Source organism: Patagioenas fasciata, chromosome 2 (assembly GCF_037038585.1).
Source record: "Patagioenas fasciata isolate bPatFas1 chromosome 2, bPatFas1.hap1, whole genome shotgun sequence".
In the NCBI taxonomy this organism is placed as follows: Eukaryota; Metazoa; Chordata; class Aves; order Columbiformes; family Columbidae; genus Patagioenas; species Patagioenas fasciata.
The window spans coordinates 76,333,660-76,346,179 of NC_092521.1; the positions used below are offsets into that span (position 1 = coordinate 76,333,660).

At 37.3% G+C, this 12,520-nt stretch overlaps 1 protein-coding gene across 11 annotated transcripts in view; it reads right to left on the bottom strand.

Annotated features, from left to right (window-relative positions):
• Positions 1-3,350: 3,350 nt before the first annotated feature.
• The window catches only part of SEMA5A (semaphorin 5A), a 339,730-nt gene continuing 330,560 nt past the window's right edge, over positions 3,351-12,520 (bottom strand). For 10 of the 11 annotated variants that reach the window (XM_065830100.2, XM_071804451.1, XM_065830097.2 and 7 more), the window contains 3 exons: positions 12,325-12,372; positions 9,902-10,116; positions 3,351-8,478 (listed from right to left, as the gene is read on the bottom strand). In XM_065830100.2, the coding sequence (XP_065686172.1) occupies positions 8,359-8,478; positions 9,902-10,116; positions 12,325-12,372 (383 nt within the window). In that variant the 3' untranslated portion in view covers positions 3,351-8,358. The remainder of the gene's footprint in view (positions 8,479-9,901; positions 10,117-12,324; positions 12,373-12,520) is intronic. The other variant, XM_065830102.2, reaches the window with a different exon arrangement.

Consider the following 12,520-nt stretch of genomic DNA (forward strand, 5'->3'; position numbering starts at 1 on the left):
ATCCCGTTATGACTCAGAGAGCCCTAATTCCTGAGAGAATAAATATTAAAAAATTATGAACATTTGATTCCATAACAAGGAAAGGCTATTCTTTAAAAGGCTTATAGTAAAATAAAGAACAATTGAAGGAGAAATAGAGATGCTCTTAGTTACTACCAGGGGAGAGGTTTAAAGATGCTTTTGGTCTTACCCAGCTTGACAGCTCTTATTATGGCACATTAATTACTGTAATCTATGTGAGGGATTTATATTCCAAAACTACTCCCAGTGAACCAGGCTGGCTAACTTTCCACTGTTTTCAGTTCCTACATAATCGTCACCAATGTTAAGAATAAGAGAATGCCCTCCTCAGCCTGTGCCTTTCTGCAGCAAGGTGTATGTCAGTTAACAGAAATACCTTTATTACTAGAAAGTGTCTTCTGCTTTAATCTGCACCTCAGGAGAAATCCCACTTCAGGTTTCATGGGCAATCACAGGCAAAGGTGGGCTTAATATCGCTATTAATAAATATTTTATAAGGTTTCAAAAAAAAAGGCACACATACAAGGAATGGTCTTGAGAAGCTAGGAATATTTCTAGGAAATCAAAGGAATTACTCTAATCTGTGTTTGGGGCCAAATCATAAGATTTGAAAATATTTATATCCATGTTTGTTGTGTGGGTTGATTCCAAGTTTTGTGTCTGTTTAAATATCAAACACACATAACATTTCACAGGATCAGGGAATCTCATGAACACGGCTTTAACTGTAAGCATTGACTTGAAGAGAGGAATACATGCATACACTAAAGCCCGTGACTAACACCAGGCAGGAAGCTTCAAAGGGAACATACAAAGACAAGAAAGTTAATTTTTCTTTTCTTCTGTACAGAGTTCAAATTTATCCCTGCAGAATTTGGTATTCCCTTGTGCTTTAGTGCTGTTTCCACTAGTGCAAAAAAAACAAACAAAAAGTATGGCTTAGGAGGTTAAAGATGTATGACTGAGATTTGAGTATGCATGTTAAGCAGAAGTGTTCTGATTTGGGGAAAAGTGTTAAATAAGCACAAAAGGATGACGTTCAGGTCATACTGACATTAAAGACCTGAAAAAAAAGCAGTAAAATCCTTACAGTTGAAGCAAGGCAGTTAAATAATATCAATATGAGTAATGGAGACTAGAAAAGTAGTTCCCTCCCCAACTCCTCCAAACCAATTTGATTAAAGCTAATCCATCAATTTAAATAATTTAAAATATCCCAAAATGTAACTGGTGAGGGAAATACAAGGTATAGACACATGATGGAAAAACACTCTCACCATCCATGAATTGAAATTCCTTCTCTGTGTACCAGATGTTCAGTAAAGCATTACGCTAAGTTACCTCCCTGGAGTACTAAATAAGTCAATGGACAGCCATTAGGATACAAATTCGGTGAGCTGTCTGAATAGGTGTAAATCCAAAGTGAACTTCGTGTCAGAGGAACGACTCTGTAGCTGTAATCAGCTTAGATCCCAGTACCTTTGCTTCTGTGCTTGAGCCACCGCAGCAGTGTTTCTTCTTCAGCATATCTTCAGCAGCTTTCCTGAGAAATTTCGCTAAGGAAGCTGTTTTTGAAGGACTTAATGGCAAGGGAAAATTATTCCCTATAAAGTTCTGTACAGGGTTCATTTACTCCTATTATTGCAATAAGCAATGGCATTCTCCTGATATCAAACCAAAAGTGTTTACTGTTGTTAAAAATCTCTGAGCTCTATTTCAAGTATTTTATCTTGAATACAGCACTAATAAAAACAATTTTTTGACTGTACATTTCACAGGGCCATAACAAGAAAGCACTTTAAGGCACACAGATATAAAAGTAGTTTCTTCTGCAGCGGTACTGGGTTCAAAGCTTTATTTAAAAGTCAGAACCTTAAATGTCCCATTTATTTGAAATTTCATATTTATTTCACTTTCAGTCAATGCCTACTGCCATAGCTAACAAAAAGGAGAATTAATTCAAACCCATGGGCTTAGTGATGAGCAAATATGGTTGTTGAATCCTGGAATGTATACTGTGTTACTGTTAATTATCTTCCATGGTATTTTAAAATCTGAAGCTATTGTTGGATGAGGTTTGTGGATAAATCCTGTAGAGAAAAAAAAAGCACAAATAACATCTTTCTGCATTCTCAGACTCTAGGATTAGATGTGAGAATGCTGAAAGCTACACTGACTAATTTTTTTTTCTGAAATGATTTTATGAGACTACTATCTCTGCTCAAATGTTCATTTCAGTTGAGGAATGGCTATAGTACATTCAGTTTAAAAGCAATTAAAATAAACTGGACTCAGTATCAGTAACACTTTTTGTACAGCCTTTGATATCAGTTTTATAACACAAATTTTTAGCAGGCTTCTGTACTGGTATAAAATTATTCCTTCAAATTGGCAGATTCTCATCTAGGTCGAGCCTTAATCACTTTAGCACAAGCAGAAGAGTCAATGGGTAAGTACCTGAAAAAGTATCCAACGTGGGTCCAAAGAGCCAACTGGAAAGAGGTTTATCCATTCCATTCCATCTGGGTTTTTTTTTGTTGTTGTTGTTTTGTTGTTTTTGTTTGCTGTTTTTTTGTTTATTTTTTAAGGAATGAAGGAAACTAAAGGAGTACACTCTAACTGGTAATGGGTGTTCAGCCTGTGGGACCAGCCTGAAGCTAATCCAAAATCCATGAGTTCACTCCCGGCTGTTTTGCTTCTGTTGCCATGTCCTTCCTGCCAACACAGATACTGCCAAAAAGCCACCAGTACAAAGGTACTTTTTGCTTGGGAAAGCATTTTGCTTCCTTCTGGTTAAGCTGGTGCTGTGAGAGTCACCAGTTCATTTCTTCCCTGACTCTGAGTAACAGCCACAGTTTTGCACAGATACCTGTTGTAACAAGTTTGCTCTTCGCTTGAGCAACTATTATAGTTGGCCTATTTGGGAGGTTACAGTCCCAACAGCCTCACCCTTGGCAGTTCCCAAAAAGCCTCTTAAGTTTCCGTGAAAGTTTACTGATGGGTTTGCCAAGCGTTCAGTCACATTCTTCTACATTTCTGATTCCACTTCTGACTACCCTTGCTACTGCTGGGGTTGAAATCTTTGCCAAAGCTTCCAGGTTAGTACATTTCCCTTTTTGTACAATCCCAGTTAGAAAATGTTGTCGCATGGCAACACAACGCAAAGCAGTCATTCAGTTACACAGAACAGTCTCACTAAAGGCCATTTCAGCTGCACACAGATTCATTTCTGTAGAGAAGTGAAGAAAGACAGAAATGGAAAGCATTCACAGATCCCAGAACCCTTCTTTATTTGAAAGAATGGCATTTAAATGAAGTCAAGCAGTATCTTGTTTTATCATTCATTTATTTAGCAAAGAAAGGAATGAATTCAAATACCCCACACAATGAACACATATCTATTCCCTGATATCAAGATGCAGATTTGCTTGTGAACAATTTTAAATGAATTGTTTTCTTACTATTGAAGTCATCTTGTACTGTGCATGGATTTGTGCGGAAGCAATATATTTTGGGCTCAATCCTGCAAACGCATTAAAATAAGTGTTACATCCAGAACACTGAACTCACTTTGGTTACGTATGTGATGAGTAAAATCATACTCAAGAGCCTAGCTTTCACCGGTCTAAATTTAGGCATCCAAATGACAGGGAAAGTTAGAAGTGTAACTCTCTAGGCTCACTGTAGTGTTGGTGAAGAGACACAAGCTCTCACCAGGATGTAACTCTGTCTGTCTAAGGATGTTCTCCCAGACAAGATACAGAGGTTGCTGGTGGCAGCTACAATCAGAAATTGGTCAGATGTCTCAAGTAGAGCAAGACAAGCTTGAACCAAACAGTTTACAGAATTGATCTCGTACAGCAAAGCCACTATGCACACAATTGACTTAGGAATGTGCTTATGTTGCACTGATTTTAATAAAACTGGTCCCACATTTAAAGAAGTGAATATATTTATTCTACAGGGTGTTTTAAAAATATGGACCCAATTTGAAATCACTATATCTCTGCAATCATGAACCGCCCATGAACGAAACTCTTACAGTCTGTGCAGCAGGTGTGGGGAACACAGGGCATTTATAAAAAGTTACCAAAACTTGATAACTCAGAAAACTGTTTGTAAATTTTCATGTAACTGCAATATGTTGGGTCCACCTTTTTGAAATACCTTGTATAGTTATGAGGAAAAAAATATTGAAGCATTTATTCCCATTAACATTTTTGTTTCACCTATGATCTCTTACTTTCTTTTCTAGTTTGAACAGCCATACGATCTGATACTCTGAGAACTTTCTTCACTTAATATAAGTGCTTGGGTAGCTCTTGACTTGTACATTGATGTGGTATTTTCCCAGAGATTACTGTGGAGTTGTGGTAGAGCTAACTAAATGCACAGTGTCCTACACCCATCTGAGACTTTAATCAGTGCTGCTTAATAGCCTGGAAATCAAAGCCATTTAAGCCCCATTCTTTCTCTCACTCTCTTATGAAAATCCTAATCCTAGTCAAAAATCTCTTGATTAGTTTTAGCCAAACCACACTGCTCCAACAGCAGGTGACTGCAAACGGCTGGAAAAGCATCCACGTAAAGTAACTTCAAATTACCATAAAGGTCATCAGACTCAAATCAAAGTACAAGGTAAAACTGCAAGCACAGGAGTCCATTTTCTAAGTAACTCAAGAACATATGCTACGTATCAGACACAAAAATAAGCCCAAAATGTGTACTCAAGCACAATTCTACTTTGAGTTACCCAATGAAAGTATGCTGTGCAGAATCTGACTGGCAATCCTGCTTCCTCCTCATTCTGTGTAGCAGATCTACACAGAAACAGAGAATTTTGATCTATCTGCTCAAATGTTGCATTCAAAATAGAGAAACATGTTTAAATTTACACAATCAGTGCAAAAGTGGTTTAGTAATATTAGCTGTTGGCATCAGAGGTAATATTAATACAATTATTATCCAGAAAAGATCACTTTATCCAAGAAAAAATATAAAGGGCATTTAATGGGCAAGGGAGTTGATCTTCCCTTTCCAAGAACAGAACAATGCTGTAAGAACTATGTTTTACCCTTGCTCAAATTTGAGAACTCCATCAGTTCAAACAAGATTTGCAGGCAAATGTCCACATTTGTTACATTTTTGGCAAAATACAAATAAGAAGTTTCATGGAGAAATCTGCTTTTCACCAAAAGTTGTGTGGCCTATTTTAGAAAAAAATGTGAAATAAAGTACATTGAAAATTAATGAAGACTGCACTTTGCTTTGCACCGTGTATTAAGAAAGGCTGTACTAACCTACCTGGACAGCTGTTTAGAACTCAGAAGGTGAAAATACTGATAAAGTCATTGCATCTGTGCTCCTCTAAAGTCACCTAAGACACAAATATCTAATGGTTGCAAAACCTGTTGTCTCAGAATATAGCTTGACAAGGAGATCTTGTCATCAACTTTTTCTCATTGAAGTGCTGTGAAATTTCCATGTTTTCCCTACTGTTTTAGACAGGAGTTTGAATATACCTCTGCTTGCGATTTAGAACAATGTAAATTCAGAAGTTAAATGACACAAAAGAAAAAAAAAAGAAAAAAGACGTTAAATAGAAATACTTTTCTGACAAGTTGGCATGGTGTTTTAATGGCATCACATGGGAGCTGCTCAAAGATCCGGAACACCTGAAATACTCCTTTGGGAGACAGAAGTAGGAGCAGACTGAGCACGTGCTAAACATACTTCTACCTATGATCATGCAGACTTAACCTAGGGTATCACTATGGCATATATAACGCATATCTAACATATGTATCTACCCATGAAAAGAATGGAAAGAGATCACTGTAAAGATAGGTGTGCCTCAGACTACTGAAGAGTTTAATATAAAAAGGCTAATTTCAGATAATTTTAATCAAAAAAGTTAAAATTAAAATACATAGTTCAAATATTTTTAAGATATTGTCTCAAAACTAATAGTCTAAATATAAAATCTGTAAGTCAGACTAATGTGCTCTTAGGGCCAGAGAGGAACAGTGTTGTGCATATGTGTGTATGCTGCTTTTTCTTGGCAGTGGCATCAATATAGATTTTATTTTCTTCATCTATTTACATGTAAAATTTTATCTTTTGGCATGAACAGAGTGATTCAGATACTGAACTGGTTATGATTTGGAGAGCTCTTCCCTACTCTGTCACTGAATTTTCTTGCAGAGAAAACTTCTCTTACCCAAGGGCAATTAGCTGGTTTCTTCCTGGGAAACCAAATCTAATGTACAGTAAAAAATCACAAATTACAAAGAATCAGTATTACTATACCTTCTGGAGGTGAACTGGTGTGAGGGTGGGATGCTTTCTTTTGACTTAGTAACAGGAAGAACTATTCAGCTGGGAAAAAATAGGCAGCTGATCTTAATTATTTTTATAGATTGTAAATATGTGTTCATTTAACTGCACAGGTTTTCAAAGACCAGTTGCTTTGCATTTTTTCATTTTACTGCAGAACAGAGATAGAAAGCATAGTGCTACATTCAGATCTGTTCCCACTCAAAAATGTTGCTCATTGCTGCCATTACATACAGTGTTTACTCTTGCTATGTAAGTGGCTGGACCATCAAAGCAGTGCTCCAATGCAGTCTCACATGATCAATGTTTCTTGACACTTTTTGCATTTTTGCACATATTTGTGACTCATAATCTGTACATTTTTCTCTATTTGCCTATCATAGTGTAATCTAATGATCAAGCTCTCTAACTGCAGAATCGAAACATTTCCACTCTGCTTCTCCTTTCATACCTTCCTGGTACTCTGGTATGATGATCTTTGCATCTAATATTCTCAAAAATACAAAAGTCCAGTTCTTTAATCTTCATATTCATTTTTCATTTCTTTTCGCAAGCTTCTGAGAATAGTGAATGATGTCTTACTACCAACTACTCTGGAAAATCCGGCCCATATCCTGCCATTTTCTTTTTAGTTATACATCTGGAATTTCAGATACAAAAATAACAGTGTCATGAATGTGGGTGAAGACAGAACAAAGAAAAATAGTATACAAAATTTTTGTGTCCTCACCTGCCACTACAAAAGGAATTAAAACTGATAACTTAAACAGTACTTTAAATATTTACATCAATGAAATCCAACAAGATAATCACTTGAAACACCATAAGAATGTTCCCCTGGGGGCTGACTAGCGTGGGTCAGACACAGCAGCAAGATGAGACAACACTTTGCAAACACATCTGCATTTTCTGAGCCAGCATTTTTTTTGTCAGACACGTGCATATGAAGTACAAGCTGGAAAGAGAAAAGCAGATCTATGATTACACCTAGGTACTACCGAGAGCCTGAGACGGCACACAAAATGCGGTGCAGTCATATCTTTCTGTGACCAGCCTGACAGCAAGTGCTGCAGCAAAGAGACGAGCGGCTTCCCATACGCAGGCACCGGGGAGAGGAAGCCTCTGGGTGCCACAACTTGTGCAAACCCACACGCTGCAGTGAGGCTGGTTTACTAATGACACACAGAAAAATCTTCCAGTCTTTGTCTCCTATCTGCTCTCCTCCCTGAGGGACATGCCCTTCCACACTCTTCCAAAAACTGAACAGAATTAGGTAAAGCCTTTATGTGAGCGGACTTGACTCTCAACTACAAGCCACTGACCCTGTAGCTTTCTAGGTTAATTACAAGATAGTATCCCTTGCATGGCCTTTGTCTCTGCGCTCTGAGCAGCTGAACTGCAGCTGGAGTGATTTACAGCCCAGGAAGATCAGCCCTGCAGGACCCAGAGCTGCTGCACGGCATCACTAAACCACCATGTTGCTTGTCATAATTGCCAGCACCCTGCGAGATCTTTTTGGTGGTGTGAGTGTCAGGAGAGCGCACAGAGGGCTCCGTGGCAAACAGCAGAGCTCCTTTTTCAAACCTCATGGAAATAAAAGACAATTCCTAAAAAGAAAATTAGATTTGTACTCCCGATGTAGATTTAAGGGGTATCACTATTATTATTTTTTTAAAGCTCAGGAATTACTTAGTCACTTGCTAGAGAAATCTGACTGGAAGTTCATGAAACAGTGAAGCGATACAATCTTCATGAGTGGTCCAGCAACACTGAGGGGCTACAGCTGCACCCAACACTGAGGCCAACCTCGCACTCTGCAAAGAAAACATCATGTCACAAACAGGTGTTTTGGGCTTTTGGCAGCAATGGGACATTGATGGCTTGGATCGTGCTTGAAATGTCTCTGAACTTCACCTCTGAAGCCTCAATCACATGAGCAATCAAGTAGCACAGGCCTTGGGGACTGGGGAGTTACAGGAGGCCAGAAAATACACAAGCCCATTAGTACTCATCATAATTATTGAAATCTGTAAAATAGGTATTAGAATAAGTCTTTGCAGTAAGATGTGGATTGAAGTATTTGTTTCTCTCCTCCAGAATCAGGTTATTTTTGTTAAATGCCTGGGGGGGAAAAAAAAAGAGAGATAAGAAAATGGGAAGGATAGAAGAAAGGCAGCCACTAAGCACTCTTTCACCAAGGCAATTTTTGTGGCAAATATCTGTGTATAGTAAGTCAGTCAAAAATACATTGAGAAATACCTGCATATTTACAAAAACTTGCATTTGCATGTATCTGCTTACATAATAACATTCCTACAAAAAGCAATTCTGCTCAATAAAGACAGGCACTTTTCCCCCAATATTATGAAACTAATTTTATGACTAAAAATACTTTTTAATCATACATAGTCAATTCTAATTAGAATTATTCACCCATTACATTTTTTTTACTAATTTTTTTTTTTACTGAATAAGAATTATTTTCTCTTTACTGCATTAATTCCTTGATTTTCAAATGCAATATGCAGGAGAAATGTCTAAAAGTCCTAAGAGTGTAAATTCTGATTTTTTTAAAGTTATACGGGTACTCAGAGTATGAATTTCTGAATTTATTTTTTGTTTTTGTAGCTATCCAGAGAGATGATTAGTGGAATTTGCAAAAGCTTTAAATTAGCTATATATTCCAACACTGTTTACAGACTCTAGACTTTTCTTGCCATTTCTAATGAAATTCTTTAAAATCTTTTTAATCAGCAAGAAAAATGCAGAAACTAAAACTAGATTATTCAGGTAGGATTTCAGAAAAAGCCTCATTTATGAAAAGCTTTGCAGCTGCAGGAATAAACTGTTTAAGAAATAAACAGAGCTAGGTATTTTCAGAATGCTCATCCTTCCTTAATTCAGTGCATCTGAAAAGCAGAACTATTCTAAAAGATCATAAAAAGACAATAGCTGTTTGGGAACTATGATCATACAATGTAGATATCATGCCTGACTCTCAGCTAATGTAAATCTGTACTGCTCATTTACAGAATATTTTGGGTATGAACAGTAGCTGAGAGTCTGATCCAGAATATATTCACCAGATACATCTCCTGTATAAAGACAGAATGCAGGAAGATGAACGGTGCTCTTGACACCATATCGTTGGAGTCAAACTATTATCTTCAATATATGTCATGATGATTGTTAATGGTCCTATTTATTTCTTGAACAAGCCATTAGGGAACACAATTATGGAAAAACAAAACAAACCAACCAAACAGAAAACTTGAGTGGTCTGCGTTTTTCCAGGAAAGGCTGCTGCTGTACAAACTATACATAACACACAAAATCTCACTTCCTGTGCAATAGGGAATGACACAGGAAAGGATCTGTAATTACAATGCTTCAAGTGAAATCTAGTTTTGTTATCAAAAATCAGCATAATTTGAGTCCAAATGCCATTGCAGAAAACTAACAAGTAGCATTATTTTAATACAGCAGAACTGTTGTCTATGACCGTATGTGTTGTGCATTCCAGAGATCCCAACCCGCTTCTCACCTTGATGGCTTCTACGGAGTCATATTTGTCCAGTTTGTTGATGTGGTTGGTAATGCTGGTATTGAGAGGAGCTGGTGACACTGGATGGATGACAGTTGCGTCGTGGGACTGTTGTTGATATCGTTGGCAATAAGTGTAAACAAGCAGGGTAAGAAGGCAACCAAGTATTGAGCTACTTAATCCCACTGCGATCATGTGAAACATGTTGAATTCTGCTGAGTGGAGAGAAGATGACAATCTTATTTTTAAGGAAGAAGCAATTGAAGCTTAAGCTTGGGGAGAAATGTAGACAAGTGCTTGATTCAAATAAGGATAAGGGAAATTTCATGTGTTTCCCACAATCATCTCAACTGCAATGGTTTATCCCTACAGTAGCAAACACATTGTACTTCCCCGAAGGGATCATTGTAAGAATCTTAGATACCCATAGATCTCTGTAAGTAGTAAGACTGAGATTTTTGAAAGATTCTTAAACAAGTTCAGAACACAAATAACAGATGAATTAATTGACTTTTGCATGTTTTGATAGTTCAGCAAAGTATCTTTCTTCAGACTGTATAATAAAGCCTTGTTATATGTAAATTGTGTATATAATGTACACACCTAGCTTTTTCTTTCAGTGAAATACAGTATCACCTCCTCTGCTCTTCTTCTAGTTCTTTCTCTTACACAAAGTGACTTGTGGCAGAACTAACAAAATAATGATATCTTCTAATCACAATCCTGCTTTCCCTGAAAAGTTTTCCATCTTCCCTTTATTTGGTGCGTGTCCCAGAAGCAGTGGCATATGTTTTTTCCATCCCATACTTTTTTTTTTTTGCTGGGTCTCACTGTTTCTCTATATTTGATATATGACCAGTTTGACCCCTTATACAGCCTTCAGAATTCTTCCCATATGTAAGATGAGGGGGGCGGGAGAAATGGTAGCGTTTTAGGGGAAAATGGGAAGGAGAGGGACTCCTTGAAACTCGCTGTGCTTTTAACCATAGCAGCCAGAGTGCAGTCAACAACTCAGAACTCAGCACTCTCCTGTCTGCTCTGCCCTTCAAAGATACTATGGGATCGATGATGGGAAACCCTCTCCACCTATGCAAGGATTAAAACTGAGAGGAAACTCATTGCTGCATGAAACTGTAGGAAAGGAATCTAAAGCACAATCATCCCCTGACATTACTGAACAGAGATATCAGCTCAAAAGTGGCACCAGTAGGACTAGCTGGAAATAAACAAATTACACGGCTTTTCATTGTTATTTCAAACTGGAGCTGTGATTTTGGATTAATAAAGAGGTATCAGTGAGAAGCTCATGTTGGAAATTTCATCTTAACACTACTGAAAATTTGTTTGTGGTTGCCTATATATGCACAAATCAAATATTTTAAACTGAGAAACTGGCACCAGTCTGAACAACATACGTTAGACCTTTTTCACTGTAACACAGAAAAAATGGGCCTGCACATGAGTCTCATTTTAGCAAATGCCTAAGGTAGGACCTTTACATGACTACTGGGTATTTAGAAACACAAACTGATATTTAGGTGACTAGGTTGACTACATCCTAATAGATAAATTATCAGTGAAATATCCTTCTGCACTTCTGTGAAAGTTTCTCACTGTTGCAGAACTTGGCCAAATGTTTTCAATGTACCACTGATAGAAAAAAATCAAATTGCATTACCCTGGCTACCATAGCAAGTTACCACGCACACTAGTACCCCTGTATAACTCTTGTGTTTCCCTTATTAGGTCAAAAATGCAGCTTATCTGTGCATGGAAGAACACTAGAACCAGTCAGAGCTACTACCATGACGACACAGGCTAAGCATGATAACTTAGCACAAAAATGGTCATTTTTCCTTTTTCTTCTTCTTATTGTTTGGTGTTTTTAACAGTTTTCACTTTCAAGATTTATTTTGCTAGCATCAGAACTCTCTGGAATGGAACTTCTTTATTTCATTTTTCAGTTTTTTCTGTGGCAGTGAACCAGAAACTGAGTCCCATATACATTCTGAACTATTAAATGAGTTAGTAGGGTGGCTTTCTGCTATTCATTTGAAGTCCCAAAAAAGGTTTGTGAAAGTATCCTGAAAAAGGTGGAGCAGCTTTAAAAATTTTGACCTACTGATAGCTAGCGTATAATGGGAATTTCTTTTTGAGACAAAGGTGACTGCCGTACTGAAAAAGAAGAAAATACAAACATCCAGTAATACATGTTCTTGTCTCAAAGGTCAGTAATGGCAGATGGATATTTAATGAGAAATCCTGTAGTAACTACATCTCTTTTTCTGCAGAAGTGTAAATAATGAGAATGCAGCATTTGGAAGGTAGAATAAAAATAAGAGAGAGCAAAAGGTGAAACAAGAGGAAAAAATAGGGAATCAATATTTCAGCATTTAATACACATCTAGAGCTGAAAAGCTTACCGCCACATCGTTTTTCTTCTATGCTGCTGGATCTTGCCACTGATATTTCTAGAAAAATAAACAAACCACTTATGCCAAGGGAGAAAAAAAAATATTACGAACCACTAGTTTGATTAACACAGTGAGAATTTAAAAATTTATTCTACTATATTATGTGCACAGGAAAACATTCTTTGTGGAGTTCAAACATATTGAG